Genomic DNA, 21,226 nt, shown 5'->3' with positions numbered 1-21,226 from the left:
TAAAACACCCTGCACAAAAACCGTCATGCCATGCTTTCTTGGACTAGGGACTTTGTGCAATCACAGTCAAATTTACCCGAATAAATAAAGGTCTATTAAATATTAATCAATCAACCAATCAATCGATCGATCAATCAAAGAATCAATCCTAAATGTTCCCTCTCTTCCTCCCAGACCCATCCAGACTGCGGAACATGCACTGTTTCCCCCAGAGTTCCTCATCCATCTCCTGTTCCTGGACCTTCCCTGACTCCCACTGGGACTCCTATACCGTGGAGGTAATGTAACGTCTCTCACAAACACACACTCTCTCTTTATGTCTTGTCTTATTATTTTTATACAAGTTGAGGTCAGGGTGTCTGATACCATTTCTCCAACTTTACTGAAGGCTTCGCAGGGATGTAGGATACCGTGTCAGTTGTGCAACTGAATGCATTCGACTGAAATGTGTCTTCCTCATTTAAGCCAACCCCTCTAAACGGCCTTAATTAACATCCACACCCAGGGAACGATGGGTTAACTGCCTTGTTCGGGGCAGGGATTCAGGGATTCGATCCAGCAACCTTTCGGTTAACCCATACATAAACTATGTGGACACCCCTGTAAATTGGTGGATTTGGGCTATTTCAGCAACACCCGTTGCTGACAGATGTATAAAATCACCCACACAGCCATGCAATCTCCATAGACGGCAGGTAGCCTGGTGGTTAGAGGCAGGTAGCCTAGTGGTTAGAGGCAGGTAGCCTAGTGGTTAGAGGCAGGTAGCCTAGTGGTTAGAGGCAGGTAGCCTAGTGGTTAGAGGCAGGTAGCCTAGTGGTTAGAGGCAGGTACCCTAGTGGTTAGAGGCAGGTATCCTAGTGGTTAGAGGCAGCGTAGCCTAGTGGTTAGAGGCAGGTACCCTAGTGGTTAGAGCCAGGTACCCTAGTGGTTAGAGGCAGCGTAGCCTAGTGGTTAGAGGCAGGTACCCTAGTGGTTAGAGGCAGGTAGCCTAGTGGTTAGAGGCAGCGTAGCCTAGTGGTTAGAGGTAGGTACCCTAGTGGTTAGAGGCAGGTAGCCTAGTGGTTAGAGGCAGGTAGCCTAGTGGTTAGAGGCAGGTAGCCTATTGATCAGAGGCAGGTAGCCTAGTGGTTAGAGGCATGTACCCTAGTGGTTAGAGCCATGTAGCCTAGTGGTTAGAGCCAGGTAGCCTAGTGGTTAGAGCCAGGTAGCCTAGTGGTTAGAGCATTGGACTAGTAACGGGAAGGTTGCAAGATCAAATCCCTGAGCTGACAAGGTCGTTCTGCCCCTGAACACAAGCAGTTGACCCACTGGGCCGTTATTGAAAATAAGAATTTGTTCTTAACTGACTTGCCTGGTAAAATAGACAAACACTGGCAGTAGAATAGCCCAGTCGAATAGCCCAGTCGAATAGCCCAGTAGAATAGCCCGTACGGAATAGCCCAGTAGAATAGCCCAGTAGAATAGCCCAGTAGAATAGCCCAGTATAATAGCCCGTACGGAATAGCCCAGTAGAATAGCCCAGTAGAATAGCCCAGTAGAATAGCCCAGTAGAATAGCCCAGTAGAATAGCCCAGTAGAATAGCCCAGTAGAATAGCCCAGTAGAATAGCCCAGTCGAATAGCCCAGTCGAATAGCCCAGTAGAATAGCCCAGTAGAATAGCCCGTACGGAAGAGCTCAGTGAATTTCAACGTGACACCGTCATAGGATACAACAGTTTGTCAAATTTCTGCCCTGCTCGAGCTGCCCCAGACAAGGAGTGGACTATTAAAGTTGTCAGTATGTTGAAAACATGGAGTGGACTATTAAAGTTGTCAGTATGTTGAAAACATGGAGTGGACTGTTAAAGTTGTCAGTATGTTGAAAACATGGAGTGGACTATTAAAGTTGTCAGTATGTTGAAAACATGGAGTGGACTATTAAAGTTGTCAGTATGTTGAAAACAAGGAGTGGACTTAGGTAATCAGTTGTCAGTATGTTGAAAACATGGAGTGGACTTAGGTAATCAGTTGTCAGTATGTTGAAAACATGGAGTGGACTTCGGTAATCAGTTGTCAGTATGTTGAAAACATGGAGTGGACTTAGGTAATCAGTTGTCAGTATGTTGAAAACATGGAGTGGACTTAGGTAATCAGTTGTCAGTATGTTGAAAACAAGGAGTGGACTACAGTAATGTCCACTACATTCCAGGTGCGTCAGCAGGACAGCTGGGAGCTGGTGTACGCCCTGCGTCTGGCCCGGGATAGTACCTTACTCAGCCTGGAGAACCTACAGCCTTACAGGAGATACAACGTGGCTGTCAGAGTGGCCTCAGCTGGACTCAGCAGCCCCGCCGTGGAGGAGAACGTGGTCACCATGATCGACCGTGAGTAACTACCTATACCGGCTGACAACCGGAGTTGTATCATAGACCCCATCCTAAGGTAGAGTTTATCTGCTGTAAGATCCAGACCCACAATCACCATGACAACAAACCAGGTCACCACACAGAACCACCACACCAGATGACGCCAAACAAGTGACACAATGGTTGGTGGGATTTAGCTGTCCCAACATGCTGATACGTGACCTGCTAAATGACCTGCTAAATGACCTGCTAAATGACCTGTTAATTGACCTGTTAAATGACCTGCTAAATGACCTGCTAAATGACCCATTAAATGACCCGTTAAATGACCTGTTAATTGACCTGTTAAATGACCTGCTAAATGACCTGCTAAATGACCTGGTAAATGAACTGCTAAATGACCAGCTAACTGACCTGTTAAATGACCTGCTAAATGACCTGGTAAATGACCTGCTAAATGACCTGCTAACTGACCTGTTAAATGACCTGGTAAATGACCCATTAAATGACCTGCTAAATGACCTGTTAAATGACCTGTTAAATGACCTGCTAAATGACCTGCTAAATGACCTGGTAAATGACCTGTTAATTGACCCATTAAATGACCTGCTAAATGACCTGGTAAATGACCTGTTAAATGACCTGTTAAATGACCTGTTAAATGACCTGCTAAATGAGCTGGTAAATGAACTGTTAATTGACCCATTAAATGACCTGCTAAATGACCTGTTAAATGACCTGTTAATTGATCTGTTAAATGACCTGGTAAATGACCTGCTAAATGACCTGTTAAATGACCTGTTAAATGACATGCTAAATGACCTGGTAAATTACCTGTTAATTGACCCATTAAATGACCTGCTAAATGACCTGGTAAATTACCTGTTAAATGACCTGTTAAATGACCTATTAAATTACATGTTAATTGATCTGTTAAATGACCTGCTAAATGACCTGCTAAATGACCTGTTAATTGATCTGTTAAATGACCTGGTAAATGACCTGCTAAATGACCTGGTAAATGACCTGTTAAATGACCTGGTAAATGACCTGTTAAATGACCTGTTAAATGAACTGCTAAATGACCAGCTAACTGACCTGTTAAATGACCTGCTAAATGACCTGCTAAATGACCTGGTAAATGACCTGTTAAATGACCTGCTAAATGACCTGCTAAATGACCTGGTAAATGACCTGGTAAATGACCTGTTAAATGACCTGCTAAATGACCAGCTAACTGACCTGTTAAATGACCTGCTAAATGACCTGGTAAATGACCTGGTAAATGACCTGCTAAATGACCTTTGACATGCTCCAGGTACATGCGCTGTCTGACAGTCTAAACTTGTATGAGTTGTATGAGTACCACCAGTGTTTCTACCAGACCACTATCAGTAGTAGTGTTTCTACCAGTAGTAGTGTTTCTACCAGACCACTAACAGTAGTAGTGTTTCTACCAGTAGTAGTGTTTCTACCAGTAGTAGTGTTTCTACCAGACCACTAACAGTAGTAGTGTTTCTACCAGACCACTAACAGTAGTAGTGTTTCTACCAGTAGTAGTGTTTCTACCAGTAGTAGTGTTTCTACCAGACCACTAACAGTAGTAGTGTTTCTACCAGACCACTAACAGTAGTAGTGTTTCGATCAGTAGTAGTGTAGTAGTGTTTCTACCAGTAGTAGTGTTTCTACCAGTAGTAGTGTAGTAGTGTTTCTACCAGTAGTAGTGTAGTAGTGTTTCTACCAGTAGTAGTGTTTCTACCAGTAGTAGTGTAGTAGTGTTTCTACCAGTAGTAGTGTTTCTACCAGTAGTAGTGTAGTAGTGTTTCTACCAGTAGTAGTGTTTCTACCAGTAGTAGTGTAGTAGTGTTTCTACCAGTAGTAGTGTAGTAGTGTTTCTACCAGTAGTAGTGTTTCTACCAGTAGTAGTGTAGTAGTGTTTCTACCAGTAGTAGTGTTTCTACCAGTAGTAGTGTAGTAGTGTTTCTACCAGTAGTAGTGTTTCTACCAGTAGTAGTGTAGTAGTGTTTCTACCAGTAGTAGTGTTTCTACCAGTATTAGTGTTTCTACCAGTAGTAGTGTAGTAGTGTTTCTACCAGTAGTAGTGTTTCTACCAGTAGTAGTGTAGTAGTGTTTCTACCAGTAGTAGTGTTTCTACCAGTAGTAGTGTAGTAGTGTTTCTACCAGTAGTAGTGTTTCTACCAGTAGTAGTGTTTCTACCAGTAGTAGTGTTTCTAACAGACCACTAACAGTAGTAGTGTAGTAGTGTTTCTACCAGTAGTAGTGTTTCTACCAGTAGTAGTGTTTCTACCAGTAGTAGTGTTTCTACCAGTAGTAGTGTTTCTACCAGTATTAGTGTTTCTACCAGTAGTAGTGTAGTAGTGTTTCTACCAGTAGTAGTGTTTCTACCAGTAGTAGTGTTTCTACCAGTAGTAGTGTTTCTACCAGTAGTAGTGTTTCTACCAGTATTAGTGTTTCTACCAGTAGTAGTGTAGTAGTGTTTCTACCAGTAGTAGTGTTTCTACCAGTAGTAGTGTTTCTACCAGTAGTAGTGTTTATACCAGTATTAGTGTTTCTACCAGTAGTAGTGTAGTAGTGTTTCTACCAGTAGTAGTGTTTCTACCAGTATTAGTGTTTCTACCAGTAGTAGTGTAGTAGTGTTTCTACCAGTAGTAGTGTTTCTACCAGTAGTAGTGTTTCTACCAGTAGTAGTGTTTCTACCAGTAGTAGTGTTTCTACCAGTATTAGTGTTTCTACCAGTAGTAGTGTAGTAGTGTTTCTACCAGTAGTAGTGTTTCTACCAGTAGTAGTGTTTCTACCAGTAGTAGTGTTTCTACCAGTAGTAGTGTAGTAGTGTTTCTACCAGTAGTAGTGATGAATAAACCCATCCGTGGAGGTCCCATCCATTCCATATCCTACTCTCTCTACCTGATAGTCAGATGTTCTATAGAACTCATCCTTCATTGTGTTCACTACTCCAGGACCCAGATAAATAGATTCTGCTCTGAGTAATGTGATGCCTCTGCCTTTGGTTAAACATTTGGCATTTGTCTCAGTACAGTTTTGAGTAAAGGTTAGTGAGCGTTTGCTCTTGTTAAGTTAAACTTTAATGAGTTTAGACTCCACAGAAGTCTCTAACTTATAAGTTGTAACTACTTCAAATAAGGTGACGAGCTACTTTAAATATTTTAGGATTTTATGAAAGATTTGTTTTGAGATTAGCTTGAAGTTTTAAAAGGTTTTATCATCCTACACTTTTAAAGTCCTCTGGTAATCGTACTTGATCATCTCGCAGATTTAAAGGTGCTATTTTAGTTTACCTTCTATGCCAATGTAATACGAGGACTGAGGAAAATGAACACAAGTTGAAATTATGTTGAAATATTGCTGATGTTTCAATTAGGCGACTTTCTGTATCTACAGAAACTGACGGAACGTACTGTTGGTGAAAAAGTCACACAGTACTCACTTATAGCTTTGTATTCCAGTTCTGCCAAAATGATTTATTGAAAAAGATAGGGCTAGAGAGAAAGAGAGAGGGAGAAAGAGAGAGCGAGAGAGGAGCCAGAGAGAGCGAGAGAGGAGCCAGAGAGAGGGAGAGAGGAGAGATGAGAGAGAGAGAGAGAGAGAGAGAGAGAGAGAGAGATACCAGAGAGATAGAGAGTGAGAGAGAGAGGGGCCAGAGAGAGAGAGTGAGAGAGAGAGTGAGAGAGAGAGGGGCCAGAGAGAGAGGGGAGAGAGAGAGAGAGAGAGAGAGAGAGAGAGAGAGACAGGGGCCAGAGAGAGTGAGAGAGAGGAGCCGCCAGAGAGAGAGAGAGTGAGAGAGAGGGGCCAGAGAGAGAGAGAGAGAGAGAGGGGAGAGAGAGAGAGGGGAGCCAGAGAGAGAGAGAGAGGGGCGAGAGAGAGAGAGAGAGGGGCCAGAGAGAGAGAGAGAGAGGGGAGCCAGAGAGAGAGAGAGAGAGGGGAGCCAGAGAGAGAGAGAGAGGAGCCAGAGAGAGAGAGAGAGGAGCCAGGGAGGGAGAGATTATTTATTTATTATTTATTTTCCCTTTTGTACTTTAACCATTTGTACATTGTTACAACACTGTATATATACATAATGACATTTGTAATGTCTTTAATCTTTTGAAACTTCTGTATATTATCTACCTCATTTGCTTTGGCAATGTTAACATATGTTTCCCATGCCAATAAAGCCCCTTGAATCAATAATGCCAAAGATATGCCCTCTGGAGTGGCTAAGTGCACGCTACCAAATGGTCAATATCAGCTGCCAAAGTGACAATACCATTATCAGATGAGAGAGGAAGGCTATAGTAGCAAGAACACTTCCTGTGGTCTGTCATTGCTCATACAACTGCACCAAAGGCCCCTCTAGAAGACTGTGTGAATCCCGAAAGGCCCCCCTATTCACTAATAAGGCTCTGGTCTAAAGTAATGCACTATATAGGGAATAGGGCTCAGGTCTAAAGTAGTGCACTATATAGGGAATAGGGCTCCGGTCTAAAGTAGTGCACTATATAGGGAATAGGGCTCTGGTCTAAAACAGTGCACTATATAGGGAATAGGGCTCTGGTCTAAAACAGTGCACTATATAGGGAATATGGCTCTGGTCAAAAGTAGTGCACTATATAGGGAATAGGGCTCATTCTGGTCTATTCCAGACGCAGCCCCTGAGATTAAAACACTAGTTGGAAGTAGACAGGAGATAGGAAGACATCTGATGTCATCTAAAGTGGACAGGAGCAGGGTGAAGTCCATAGGGGAGCATTGTGGAAGCAAGACATCCCTGTTAGCGGGTGCTAACTAGCCTGACTGTGGCTCTGCTGCCCCCCTACGGAAGCTGCAGCCTCAGCAACACATTTAAATAAAGATATCCTGAAATAGCTCAGAACACCTGGGAGAGCAGCAAAGAGAGAGAGAGTGGAGAGGGTGAGGGAGGGAGGGAGAGAATGATGGAGACGACACAGAGGGGGGTGATGAGAGGAATGAGAGCAGAAAAGAGAGATAGAGAGAGAGATTTAGAGAAATAGGCTGCTAGGCCAACTCAAATCCTCTCCCCTAGGGGGATGGAAATGCCAGGGATTTGTGTTTCTTTTTTCCGGAGGGAGGGAAGGAGGGAGGCAGGGAGGACGACATCATCATAACCAACAGAACATAATTAGATCAGTGGAGACGGTGCCATATTAACTAACACAGCCTCCAGATGGCCTCAATGGATGAGACCAGGCATGCGTGTTCTCTCTTTCTCTCTCTCTCTCTCTTTCTCTCTCCCTCTCTCTCTCTCTCTCTCTCTCTCTCTCTCTCTCTCTCTCTATATATATATATATCTTGATCTGTCTCCTCTCCCTCTCTCTTTCTCTCTCTCTCTATCTCTCACTCTCTATCTCTCTCTCTCTCTCTCTCCCTCTCTCTCCCTCTCTCTTTCTCTCTCTCTCTCTCTCTCTCTCTCTCTCTCTCTCTCTCTCTCTATATCTTGATCTGTCTCCTCTCGCTCTCAATCTCTTTCTCCTCTATCTTTCTCCTCTCTACCTCTATCTCTCCCTCTCTCTTTGTCTCTCTCTCTCTCTCTCTCTCTCTCTCTCTCTCTCTCTCTCTCTCTCTCTCTCTCTCTCTCTCCCTCTCTCTTTGTCTCTCTCTCTGTCTCTCTCCCTCCTCTCTGTGAGTGGACAGATTTACTAGTGCCATTCACAGCGTGGTTTATAAGGAGGCAATGAACTTTCACACTTCTGTCAAGAGCCCTGCTGTTTCACTGTCTAACTGTACAACGAGACGAGCAGATACAAACCGAGAGAGAGAGAGAGAGAGAGAGAGAGAGAGAGAGAGAGAGAGAGAGAGACACAGAGACACAGAGACACAGAGACAGAGAGACAGAGACAGAGACAGAGACAGAGACAAAGAGAGAGAGAGGCTTAAAGAGGACCTGGTTGTCCAGAGAATCCAGAGACCACATATTGTGGATGGGAAGAAATGGGACCAATCCAATTACAATCTGTCTCTGCTATCAATCTGCTAATCAACCAAAGAAACAATACAATATAACCTTGTCTGAGCTGGGCCTGATATAGAGATTCAGTGGCATACACACAAATGCTGGAAAAGCAGTAGGAGTGTGATTCTGGGTGTGAAAAGGGCCTATTGTCAAGTCAATCATTATTTGTCCCATAACAGGGGAAATTGAGTTAGCAGTTTTGATATGATACGAGATGTATGACACAAGAGGAGACACACGACAGCATATTTCTAGAACAAGGATGGCCAACCGTCCCCTGCAGAGATACTGGGTGTGCAGGCTTTTAGTTCCAGCCCTGCTCTTACACATCTGATTCAGCCAATCACAGTCTGGATTATTTGACAGACACACCCCTTGAACCAATCGCCTGTCTTTTTTTTTTTTTACCCCTTTAGGCCCGCCCCCTACCACAATACGGGTCAATGAGAGGGCGGTACGCATCACCCCCTCCACCATTTTGTTCAAGTTCAACTGCAGCTGGTTCAGTGACGTCAACGGAGCCGTCAGGTTCTTCACTGTCATCGTGGCTGAGTCCAATGGTAAAGGTTCCTCTCTATTTACAGCTTTCTCACTACGGCTCAGTATGTTTTCTACACAATTTCCTTTCTTACTTTAACATCATGTTGGACATGTCTGATAATGATGCTGATGAAATCAAATACATTTGAATTTGAAAAACTTGATGAGGAAGTGAACGAGAGTTTTTTTTTAAGGGAGAGCTGAAGGGGATTTAGTACACTTTTGAATCCATCCAACTTTATTACTCACTCTTGACCCGTCACAGACAATGAAGTCCTGCAGACAGAGCAGCTCCACCCTCTACCTTCCTTCCAGGACTACAGAACCAACAGTTCCGTGCGGGCCTACCAGACAGGCTACTTTCCCAGTGGCTGTGCCCAGGAACAGGGAATGGGAGCTGGGCATGTGTTTGAGGTCAACCTGGGGGCGGGGCTGGATCGCCTGGGAGGGCCTTGTGATTCAGAGGAGGATGATGATAACGATCACAGCAGTGATCTCTACCACTTCTGTGATGGGCCTCTCAAGCCTAAGACTGCCTACAGGTAAACAATAATATGGCCTCACACAAACCAAACACTTTACCTAGGTTTGAATTACCTTTTTAAAAAAAACACCCATCCTAATCAAGTCTTACAGGTCATACTAACCTTTGACCTTGTCTAAGATGGCAAAAGAAAGCAGTATATTATAGCCATTTATGCTCACCCGGGAAATCATTTGATGTAAGTTGATACTAATGGAAGTCAATGGCTGTTCTCTGTTCTCTGTGCAGAATCAGTGTCCGTGCCTTCACTCAGCTGTTTGACGAAGACCACAGAGAGTTCCCCCAACCTCTCTACAGGGACACCTTCCTGTCTCCGCCCATCAGGACACATGCAGGTGAGCTTTACCTCTGATCCTGGCCCTCTCTTCCCCCTCTCCTTCCCCCTCTCTCTCCATTACTCTGACACTTCCTGTCTCCACCCATCAGGACACAAGCAGGTCAAGCCACACTATATACCCTCTACCGCTGACCCTCATCCTCTAATCTCTCTCCCTCTCTCTCTCCCTCTCTCACCCTCTCTCTCCCTCTCTCTCTCCCTTTCTTTCTCTCTCCCATCCTTCTCTCTCTCCACCCCCCCATTTTCTCTCTCTCTCTCTCTCTCTCTCTCTCTCTCTCTCTCTCTCTCTCTCTCTCCACCCCCCTCCATTTCTTTCTCTCTCTCTCTCTATCTCCTTCTTGATGTCTGAAAAAAAGTAATTCATCTTAACAAGACATCCTGTATAATAAAATAAATCTCTGACCTTTCCAACCTGTTCTAAGTTTACATGCAGGTGCACCGATTAAATGCGGCCAATGCACTGCCAAAGTATTCAGACCCCTTGACCTTTTCCACATGTTGTTACGTTACAGCCTTATTCCCAGAAATATGACATTTACATAAGTATTCAGTCCCTTTACTCAGTGCTTTGTTGGAACACCGTTGGCAACGATTACAGACTTGAGTCTTCTTGGGTATGATGCTACAAGCTTGGCACACCTGTATTTGGGGAGTTTCTCCCATTCTTCTCTGTAGATCCTCTCAAGATCTGTCAGGTTGGATGGGGAGTGTCGCTGCACATCTATTTTCAAGTCTGGGCTCTGGCTGGGCCACTCAAGGACATTCAGAGACTTGTCCCAAAGCCACTCCTGCGTTGTCTTGGTTTTGTGCTTAGGGTCGTTGTTGGAAGGTAAACCTTTGCCCCAGTCTGAGGTCCTGAGCGCTCTGGAGCAGGTTTTCATCAAGGATCTCTCTGCACTTTGCTCCGTTCATCTTTCCCTCAATCCTGACTAGTCTCCCAGTTCCTGCTGCTGAAAAACATCTCCACACATGCTGCAACCACAATGCTTCACTGTAGGGATGGTGGCAGGTTTCCTCCAGACGTGATGCTTGGCATTCAGGCCAAATAGTTCAACATTGGTTTCATCAGCAGAGAATCTTGTTTCTCATGGTATGAGAGTCCTTTAGGTACCTTTTGTCAAATTCCAAGTGGCTGTCATGTGTCTTTTACTGATGAGTGGCTTCCGTCTGGCCACTCTACCATAAAGGCCTGATTGGTGGAGTGCTGCAGAGATGGTTGTCTTACTGGAAGGTTCTCCCATCTCCACAGAGGAACTCTAGAGCTCTGTCAGAGTGACCATAGGGTTCTTGGTCATCTCCCTGACCAAGGCCCTTCTCCCCCGATTGCTCAGTGGCCAGGCGACAACCTCTAGGAAGAGTCTTGGTGATTCCAAACTTCTTCCATTTAAGAATGATGGTGGCCACTGTGTTCTTGGGGACCTTCAATGCTGCAGAAATATTTTGGTGCCCTTCCCCAGAGCTGTGCCTCGACACAATCCTGTCTCGAAGCTCTACTGACAATTCCTTTGACCTCATGGCTTGGTTTTTGCTCTGACATGCACTGTGAACTGTGGGACCTGATATAGACAGACGTGTGCCTTTCCAAATCATGTCCAATCAATTGAATTTACACCAGGTGGACTCCAATCTAGTTGCAGATATATCTCAAGGATGATCAATGGGAACAGGATGCACCTGAGCTCAATTTTGAGTTTAATAGCAAAGGGTCTGAATACTTATGCAAATAAGCTATTCCTGTTTTTGTGTTTTTATTCATTTGCCAAAATTTCTAAAAACCTGTTTTCGCTTTGTCATTATGGGATATTGTGTTTAGATTGATGATGGAAACAAACATTTTATACATTTTAGAACAAGGCTGCGTAACGTAACAACATGTGGGAAAAGTCAAGGGGTCTGAATGCTTTCAGAAAACACTGTACACTGGTAGTAACATTACACCTATTACAACAGTGAGATTGCGTTGTGTGCAAGTACTCTCGTCCATTGATTTAGACATTAAACCCTGCAGTGCTATCTAAGAATATAGTGCTTTAATCTCCTGCTCAAATGATTCCTATTTCTCACTCACCTCCGCTCTGTCTTTAACATTGATCCATCAAATATAGTACCAGTATTATGGAGAAAATTAAAACAACTCGCTCTGCTCCCCCGATTCCAATAAAAGATTGGGGAAGGGCCACAAAAGTTTTGATCGAGGAGACTAACTAGTAGTCACAGTAAGGGATTTTACTGCTATAGTCACAGTAAGGGGTTTATTACTATAGTCACAGTAAGGGGTTTATTACTATAGTCACTCTAAGGGGTTTATTACTATAGTCACTGTCACAGTAAGGAGTTTATTACTATAGTCACTGTCACAGTAAGGAGTTTACTACTATAGTCACTGTCACAGTAAGGGGTTTATTACTATAGTCACTGTCACAGTAAGGAGTTTATTACTATAGTCACTGTCACAGTAAGGAGTTTATTACTATAGTCACAGTAAGGGGTTTATTACTATAGTCACTGTCACAGTAAGGGGTTTATTACTATAGTCACTGTCACAGTAAGGGGTTTATTACTATAGTCACTGTCACAGTAAGGGGTTTATTACTACAGTCACTGTCACAGTAAGGGTTTTACTACTATAGTCACAGTAAGGAGTTTATTACTATAGTCACTGTCACAGTAAGGGGTTTATTACTATAGTCACAGTAAGGGGTTTATTACTATAGTCACAGTAAGGGGTTTATTACTATAGTCACTCTAAGGGGTTTATTACTATAGTCACTGTCACAGTAAGGAGTTTATTACTATAGTCACTGTCACAGTAAGGAGTTTACTACTATAGTCACTGTCACAGTAAAGAGTTTATTACTATAGTCACTGTCACAGTAAGGAGTTTACTACTATAGTCACTGTCACAGTAAAGAGTTTATTACTATAGTCACTGTCACAGTAAGGAGTTTATTACTATAGTCACTGTCACAGTAAGGGGTTTATTACTATAGTCACTGTCACAGTAAGGAGTTTACTACTATAGTCACTGTCACAGTAAGGGGTTTAACTACTATAGTCACAGTAAGGGGTTTAACTACTATAGTCACTGTCACAGTAAGGAGTTTACTACTATAGTCACTGTCACAGTAAGGAGTTTACTACTATAGTCACAGTAAGGGGTTTAACTACTATAGTCACAGTAAGGGGTTTAACTACTATAGTCACTGTAAGGGGTTTATTACTATAGTCACAGTAAGGGGTTTAACTACTATAGTCACAGTAAGGAGTTTAACTACTATAGTCACTGTCACAGTAAGGAGTTTATTACTATAGTCACAGTAAGGGGTTTAACTACTATAGTCACTGTAAGGGGTTTATTACTATAGTCACAGTAAGGAGTTTAACTACTATAGTCACAGTAAGGGGTTTATTACTATAGTCACAGTAAGGGGTTTATTACTATAGTCACTGTCACAGTAAGGGGTTTATTACTATAGTCACTGTCACAGTAAGGGGTTTAACTACTATAGTCACAGTAAGGGGTTTATTACTATAGTCACAGTAAGGAGTTTAACTACTATAGTCACAGTAAGGGGTTTATTACTATAGTCACAGTAAGGAGTTTATTACTATAGTCACAGTCACAGTAAGGGGTTTATTACTATAGTCACAGTAAGGGGTTTACTACTATAGTCACAGTAAGGGGTTTACTACTATAGTCACAGTAAGGGGTTTACTACTATAGTCACAGTAAGGGGTTTACTACTATAGTCACTGTCACAGTAAGGGGTTTAACTACTATAGTCACAGTAAGGAGTTTATTACTATAGTCACAGTAAGGGGTTTATTACTATAGTCACTGTCACAGTAAGGGGTTTATTACTATAGTCACTGTCACAGTAAGGGGTTTAACTACTATAGTCACAGTAAGGAGTTTATTACTATAGTCACAGTCACAGTAAGGGGTTTATTACTATAGTCACAGTAAGGGGTTTACTACTATAGTCACAGTAAGGGGTTTAACTACTATAGTCACAGTAAGGGGTTTTATTCATGGCTGTTTGTGTGTTATTGTTTTCTCTCCCAGAGCCCCTCAGCGGAGTCATCGAGGGCATCAGCGCCGGAATGTTCCTGATCGGAATGTTGATCGCCGTCATCTCCCTCCTCGTCTACAGGCAGAGAGTCCGTAAAGTGTGAGTGTCTAGTCCGGGACTGGGATGTTTCACCCTGCCTGAGACCTGAAGACCTGTGTTACCTCTCTGGGATAATGCCTAGGCTTTAGCTCAGTGGGTTAACACAGTTTGACACTCCTTTGGGGACACGAAACAAAAATAACGCTGGAACTCACATGTAGATGCATATTTTCATGTGTCTTGAACTATTAGACAGTAAATAATGTTTCTGTTTGTTATTCATACAGGAAGTAAGCTGCAGCTCTAATGATCGGAATCCTCAAACTCAGTCTACCAATGATGTCTAACCTTATTGTAGAGTCCAGAACCTATCATGTGTCACGCTAACGACTGTGTAATTAGGAATTATGTATAAATGACTGAAGAATGAGTAATTTGCTGCTGGACAGACGTACTGTAGTGCGTGCCTGTGCGTGTTTGTGTGTGTTGTGCGCTGTGCATTGTGCTACCCATTCGGGCAAATCTAATACAATTTTACAAATTGGGTTAAAAAAAGATATCGATTTATAGTTGAATTGATTGCATGGTTGTGTGTACACAGGGCAGTACAGGAGAGCCCAGTGGTACGGATGAGCATGTGGAAGCAGGGGCCCACATCAGGGATGTACGTTGGAGTCAGAAGGTGAGACACATGTAACAGTATAACTTTAGACCGTGCCCTCGCCCATACCCGGGCGCGAACCAGGGACCCTCTGCACACATCAACAACAGTCACGCACGAAGCATCGTTACCCATCGCTCCACAAAAGCCACGGCCCTTGCAGACAGCAAGGGGAACCACTACTTCAAGGTCTCAGAGCAAGTGAAGTCACCGATTGAAACGCTATTTAGCACGCACCACCGCTAACTAAGCTAGCTATTTCACATCCGTTACACATGGAATCCAGAATCCGTTGGAGTCAGAAGGTGAGACACACAGAATCCTTTTTCTCTTCATACGCTTCCCCTTGGTGACGTCATCCGCAATCGTAACGTTCAGGTTCTCTGGTAGGTGGAAAACACGCAGGTCTATTTACCAATCAGACCCAGTGACCAAACTAGCATAGCTACCCTTCACCATTGACCAAGCTAGTATAGCTACCCTTCACCATTGACCAAGCTAGTATAGCTACCCCTCACCAGTGACCAAGCTAGCATAGCTACCCTTCACCATTGACCAAGCTAGCATAGCTACCCTTCACCAGTGACCAAGCTAGCATAGCTACCCTTCACCAGTGACCAAGCTAGCATAGCTACCCTTCACCAGTGACCAAGCTAGCATAGCTACCCTTCACCATTGACCAAGCTAGCATAGCTACCCTTCACCAGTGACCAAGCTAGCATAGCTACCCTTCACCAATGGCCAAGCTAGCGTAGCTACCCTTATCCAGGGACCAAGCTAGCATAGCTACCCTTCACCAGTGACTAAGCTAGCGTAGCTTCCCTTCACCAATGACTAACCTAGCATAGCTACCCTTCACCAGTGACCAAGCTAGCATAGCTACCCTTCACCAATGACCAAGCTAGTGTAGCTACCCTTCACCAGTGACCAAGCTAGCATAGCTACCCTTCACCAGTGACCAAGCTAGCATAGCTACCCTTCACCATTGACCAAGCTAGCATAGCTACCCTTCACCAGTGACCAAGCTAGCATAGCTACCCTTCACCAGTGACCAAGCTAGCATAGCTACCCTTCACCAATGACCAAGCTAGTGTAGCTACCCTTATCCAGGGACCAAGCTAGCATAGCTACCCTTCACCAGTGACCAAGCTAGCATAGCTACCCTTCACCAATGACCAAGCTAGCGTAGCTACCCTTCACCAATGACCAAGCTAGCGTAGCTACCCTTATCCAGGGACCAAGCTAGCATAGCTACCCTTCACCAGTGACTAACCTAGCATAGCTACCTTTCACCAGTGACCAAGCCAGCGTAGCTACCCTTATCCAGGGACCAAGCTAGCTAATGTCAAGTCTTTTATCTCAGCCACTGATTTGGAGAAACTTCTACATGCTTGTATTGCCTCATGCCCAGATTACTGTAACTCTCTGTGTGCATGTGCCAGTCCGAAATCACCCCAGTTAGTTAAAATCGCTGCAGGTCGGCTTTTAACAGGCACCAAGAAATGGAGCCATATCACACCTCATCTAGTTTCTCTGAACTAGCTACCAGTCACTTTTAGAATAGATAGTATTAACCTTGTATTAATCACGTTTTAAAGGCTAGGTTTGGTTTATCCCCAGCCTATATCTCTGATCATCCATCTCCCTATGAGCCAGGACACAGCTTGAGATCCTCTGGCAGGGCACTGTTGACCATTCATCTCCCGATGAGCCAGGACACAGCTTGAGATCCTCTGGCAGGGCACTGTTGACCATTCGTCTCCCTATGAGCCAGGACACAGCCTGAGATCCTCTGGCAGGGCACTGTTGACCATTCATCTCCCTATGAGCCAGGACGCAGCCTGAGATCCTCTGGCAGGGCACTGTTGACCATTCGTCTCCCTATGAGCCAGGACACAGCCTGAGATCCTCTGGCAGGGCACTGTTGACCATTCATCTCCCTATGAGCCAGGACGCAGCCTGAGATCCTCTGGCATGGCACTGTTGACCATTCATCTCCCTATGAGCCAGGACACAGCCTGAGATCATCTGGCAGGGCACTGTTGACCATTCATCTCCCTATGAGCCAGGACACAGCCTGAGATCCTCTAGCAGGGCACTGTTGACCATTCATCTCCCTATGAGCCAGGACGCAGCCTGAGATCCTCTAGCAGGGCACTGTTGACCATTCATCTCCCTATGAGCCAGGACACAGCCTGAGATCCTCTAGCAGGGCACTGTTGACCATTCATCTCCCTATGAGCCAGGACGCAGCCTGAGATCCTCTGGCATGGCACTGTTGACCATTCATCTCCCTATGAGCCAGGACACAACCTGAGATCATCTGGCATGGCACTGTTGACCATTCATCTCCCTATGAGCCAGGACACAGCATGAGATCCTCTAGCAGGGCACTGTTGACCATTCATCTCCCTATGAGCCAGGACGCAGCCTGAGATCCTCTGGCATGGCACTGTTGACCATTCATCTCCCTATGAGCCAGGACACAGCCTGAGATCATCTGGCATGGCACTGTTGACCATTCATCTCCCTATGAGCCAGGACACAACCTGAGATCATCTGGCATGGCACTGTTGACCATTCATCTCCCCATGAGCCAGGACACAGCCTGAGATCATCTGGCATGGCACTGTTGACCATTCCAAAGTCCAGGTTGAAAACAATTTGCAATTAGGGCCCCTAGACTTTGGAATGGTCTGCCAGAGGAGATCAGGCTGCAGATTCAGTGTCTCTTTATATGCCTGCTGAGGACATGTTTATAAAGATGATTTTAATATCTAATTTCAACGTCTGATTTTAATGTCCGATTTCAACGTCTGATTTCAACGTCTGATTTCAACGTCTGATTTTAATGTCTGATTTCAATGTCTGAATCATAAAGAGTTGTTCATTACAACTGTACGCTCCTTGAGTTTAGAAGCACCTAGAGACCAACTTGTCTTCATGTGTAATTGCATTGTAGTGAAGATTATAGGGAAGACATTACTTGAGACTGAAGGAGTGACAAGCCAATACTGAAGTCACTTCCTCCCTCCTAGTCCTTCCAACGAGTGAATGTCAGAGAAAAGAGATCACAAAGAGCACTGCTGAAATAAACATGACTTAAAACCAGTGATTGACATGGGGATCAGAGCAGAGAGAAGGACTAGCAGTTCATTGATTTGACATGTAATGACAGAATGAGGCCATCTCCATCCTTCCATCTCTCCATCCTTCTCTCTCTCCATCCTTCCATCTCTCCATCCTTCCCTCTCTCCATCCCTCCATCCTTCTCTCTCTCCATCCTTCTCTCTCTCCATCCTTCCATCTCTCCATCCTTCCCTCTCTCCATCCTTCCCTCTCTCCATCCTTCCCTCTCTCCATCCTTCCCTCTCTCCATCCCTCCATCCTTCCATCTCTCCAGCCTTCCCTCTCTCCATCCTTCCATCTCTCCATCCCTCCATCCTTCCATCTCTCCATCCTTCCCTCTCTCCATCCTTCCCTCTCTCCATCCTGCCATCTCTCCATCCTTCCATCTCTCCATCCTTCCATCCCTCCATCCTTCCATCTCTCCATCCTTCCCTCTCTCCATCCTTCCCTCTCTCCATCCTGCCATCTCTCCATCCTTCCCTCTCTCCATCCTTCCCTCTCTCCATCCTTCCATCTCTCCATCCCTCCATCCTTCCATCTCTCCATCCTTCCCTCTTTCCATCTCTCCATCCTTCCCTCTCTCCATCCTTCCCTCTCTCCATCCTTCCATCTCTCCATCCTTCCCTCTCTCCATCCTTCCCTCTCTCCATCCTTCCCTCTCTCCATCCTTCCATCTCTCCATCCTTCCATCTCTCCATCCTTCCATCTCTCCATCCTTCCATCTCTCCATCCTTCCCTCTCTCCATCCTTCCCTCTCTCCATCCCTCCATCCTTCCATCTCTCCATCCTTCCCTCTTTCCATCTCTCCATCCTTCCCTCTTTCCATTTCTCCATCTCTCCATCCTTCCATCTCTCCATCCTTCCCTCTCTCCATCCTTCCATCTCTCCATCCCTCCATCCTTCCATCTCTCCATCCTTCCCTCTTTCCATCTCTCCATCCTTCCATCTCTCCATCCTTCCCTCTCTCCATCCTTCCCTCTCTCCATCATTCCATCTCTCCATCCTTCCATCTCTCCATCCTTCCCTCTCTCATCCTTCCATCTCTCCATCCTTCCCTCTCTCCACCCTTCTCTCTCTCCATCCTTCCCTCTCTCCATCCTTCTCTCTCTCCTCTCGTCACTTCTCCTCTGATGCCATCCAATGTTTTTTCTGTCCATCGTCACACTGACTCGCAGGGAACCTTAATCAGTATGAGTGAAGGGACAGAGAGAGATGTCATTCTCCCTGTCTCTAAAAATAGATGTGTGTGTGTGTGTACATGCGCTCATGTGTGCATGCGTGTGGGTTTGTGCTGAAATAATGGATGCAATCATCCACTAGGTTGTTGCAGATCGATAACAGGAAGGGGTTTAAACCACTCTGTTCTGTTGGTGAACAACCATCATTGATCCCTGGGTTTTCACTCACCAGCCAGCAGGCCTTGACACAGGGGAGGGACTACCATCATTGATCCCTGGGTTTTCACTCACCAGTCAACAGGCCTTGACACAAGGGAGGGACAACCATCATTGATCCCTGGGCTGTCACTCATCAGTCAGCAGGCCTTGACACAGGGGAGGGACTATCATAATTGATCCCTGGGTTGTCAGTCACTGCTGAGAGGGGATGGACAACACAGTGAACTCCTGTCTACCTCAACACGCTGTCTGTGCACCAAACACTCAGTATCTAAACATAGGTCCACCACCAACAGACAGTCTGGGAAATGAATGAACCTTCAGGGTTGTCGTAAACAATGTAATTGCATGTTCAGGTCTCTCTTGTGAAGGAGGTCTTCAGCCCTCAATGGGACAACCTGGTTCAATAAAGGTTCAATTCAATTAAACGAGGAAATGTAATTTAAAGGTCATTTCAGCAGAGTGGCGTAGGTCTGTGAGGAAGTAACAAGATTAGTGTGTGAGGAGAGAGGGCGTTCTGAATCTCTTAGTTGCCGAAACAAAATGGAGTGTGTAACAAGATGAAAGGAAATGTGTTTAATAGGAACACAGCGTTCTAATCTTACACTCTACTTCTCTTTATTTCAGCAACCGGCGCATCTCAAGGTGCGTCTATTACACCCTCCATGTTATCTTCTGTCTCTAGAAATCCTGAATGAAATAGGATGACCAAGTAATATTACAAGTCCTATTATCTGGCCTAAATAAATCACAATAAATCCTGTTTCCATAAACGGTTTTCATGAATCATTTACATTCTCGTAGATCATTTCTCTAAGATGTGTCTGTCTGTCTCCCCTCAGCCCCGTCTAAGATGTGTCTGTCTGTCTCCCCTCAGCCCCGTCAAAGCAGCCCATTTTGAATCCCACCTCACTAAGCTACAGGCAGACTCCAACTATCTTCTGTCAGAAGAGTTTGAGGTAAAAAAAAAATAATACACTTCAAAAATGATTATCTGATTATCTACAAAAAAACATGTTTATAAAGTCGTTTTTAAACTTTGAAGTATTAGTTTATAAACCAATTCTTTATAAACTCCCGTGCTTTATTTTCAAGGCCCCTAGCCCATGGAGCTGTTTCACTAAATCGTTCATTATTTCTATTCCCCCTCAGGATCTGAAGGATGTGGGTCGTAACCAGCCTCTGGATGCAGCCCGTCTTCCAGAGAACAGGGGCAAGAACCGTTACAACAACATCCTGCCCTGTGAGTAGCCCACAGAGTGGATCTAAGGATTAATGAGAGAGAGACCTGGGCCCTATTCCCTATATAGTGCACTACTTTAGACCAGGGCCCTATTCCCTATATAGTGCACTACTTTAGACCCGGACCCTATTCCCTATATAGTACACTACTTTAGACCAGAGCCATATTCCCTATATAGTGCACTACTTTAGACCAGGGCCCTATTCCCTACATAGTGCACTACTTTAGACCAGAGCCCTATTCCCTATATAGTGCACTACTTTAGACCAGGGCCCTATTCCCTACATAGTGCACTACTTTAGACCAGGACCCTATTCCCTATATAGTACACTACTTTAGACCAGGGCCCTATTCCCTATCTAGTGCACTACTTTAGTCCAGAGCCATATTCCCTACATAGTGCACTACTTTAGACCAGTTTCTATAGGGCTCTGTTTGGGAATAGTGGACTACTTTAGACCAGTTTCTATAGGGCTCTGTTTGGGAATAGTGCACTACTTTAGACCAGTTTCTATAGGGCTCTGTTTGGGAATAGTGCACTACTTTAGACCAGTTTCTATAGGGCTCTGTTTGGGAATAGTGGACTACTTTAGACCAGTTTCTATAGGGCTCTGTTTGGTAATAGTGGACTACTTTAGACCAGTTTCTACAGGGCTCTGTTTGGGAATAGTGCACTACTTTAGACCAGTTTCTATAGGGCTCTGTTTGGGAATAGTGGACTACTTTAGACCAGTTTCTATAGGGCTCTGTTTGGTAATAGTGGACTACTTTAGACCAGTTTCTACAGGGCTCTGTTTGGGAATAGTGCACTACTTTAGACCAGTTTCTATAGGGCTCTGTTTGGGAATAGTGGACTACTTTAGACCAGTTTCTATAGGGCTCTGTTTGGGAATAGTGGACTACTTTAGACCAGTTTCTATAGGGCTCTG

The 21,226-nt window shown here is 44.6% G+C and overlaps 1 protein-coding gene across 2 annotated transcripts in view; it reads left to right on the top strand.

Moving 5' to 3' along the window:
* The window catches only part of LOC118938831 (receptor-type tyrosine-protein phosphatase beta-like), a 96,071-nt gene that overhangs the window by 54,229 nt on the left and 20,616 nt on the right, over positions 1–21,226 (top strand). For both annotated transcript variants that reach the window (XM_036945008.1, XM_036945007.1), the window contains 10 exons: positions 175–278; positions 2,189–2,363; positions 8,751–8,894; positions 9,140–9,416; positions 9,647–9,753; positions 13,822–13,927; positions 14,469–14,549; positions 19,682–19,699; positions 19,932–20,013; positions 20,207–20,297. In XM_036945008.1, coding sequence (XP_036800903.1) covers positions 175–278; positions 2,189–2,363; positions 8,751–8,894; positions 9,140–9,416; positions 9,647–9,753; positions 13,822–13,927; positions 14,469–14,549; positions 19,682–19,699; positions 19,932–20,013; positions 20,207–20,297 — 1,185 coding nt within the window. The remainder of the gene's footprint in view (positions 1–174; positions 279–2,188; positions 2,364–8,750; positions 8,895–9,139; positions 9,417–9,646; positions 9,754–13,821; positions 13,928–14,468; positions 14,550–19,681; positions 19,700–19,931; positions 20,014–20,206; positions 20,298–21,226) is intronic.

The sequence above is a fragment of the Oncorhynchus mykiss genome, chromosome 15 (assembly GCF_013265735.2).
Source record: "Oncorhynchus mykiss isolate Arlee chromosome 15, USDA_OmykA_1.1, whole genome shotgun sequence".
Lineage (NCBI taxonomy): Eukaryota > Metazoa > Chordata > Actinopteri > Salmoniformes > Salmonidae > Oncorhynchus > Oncorhynchus mykiss.
Note: the sequence above shows the minus strand (reverse complement) of the source record. Positions and strands in the feature narration are given on the sequence as shown.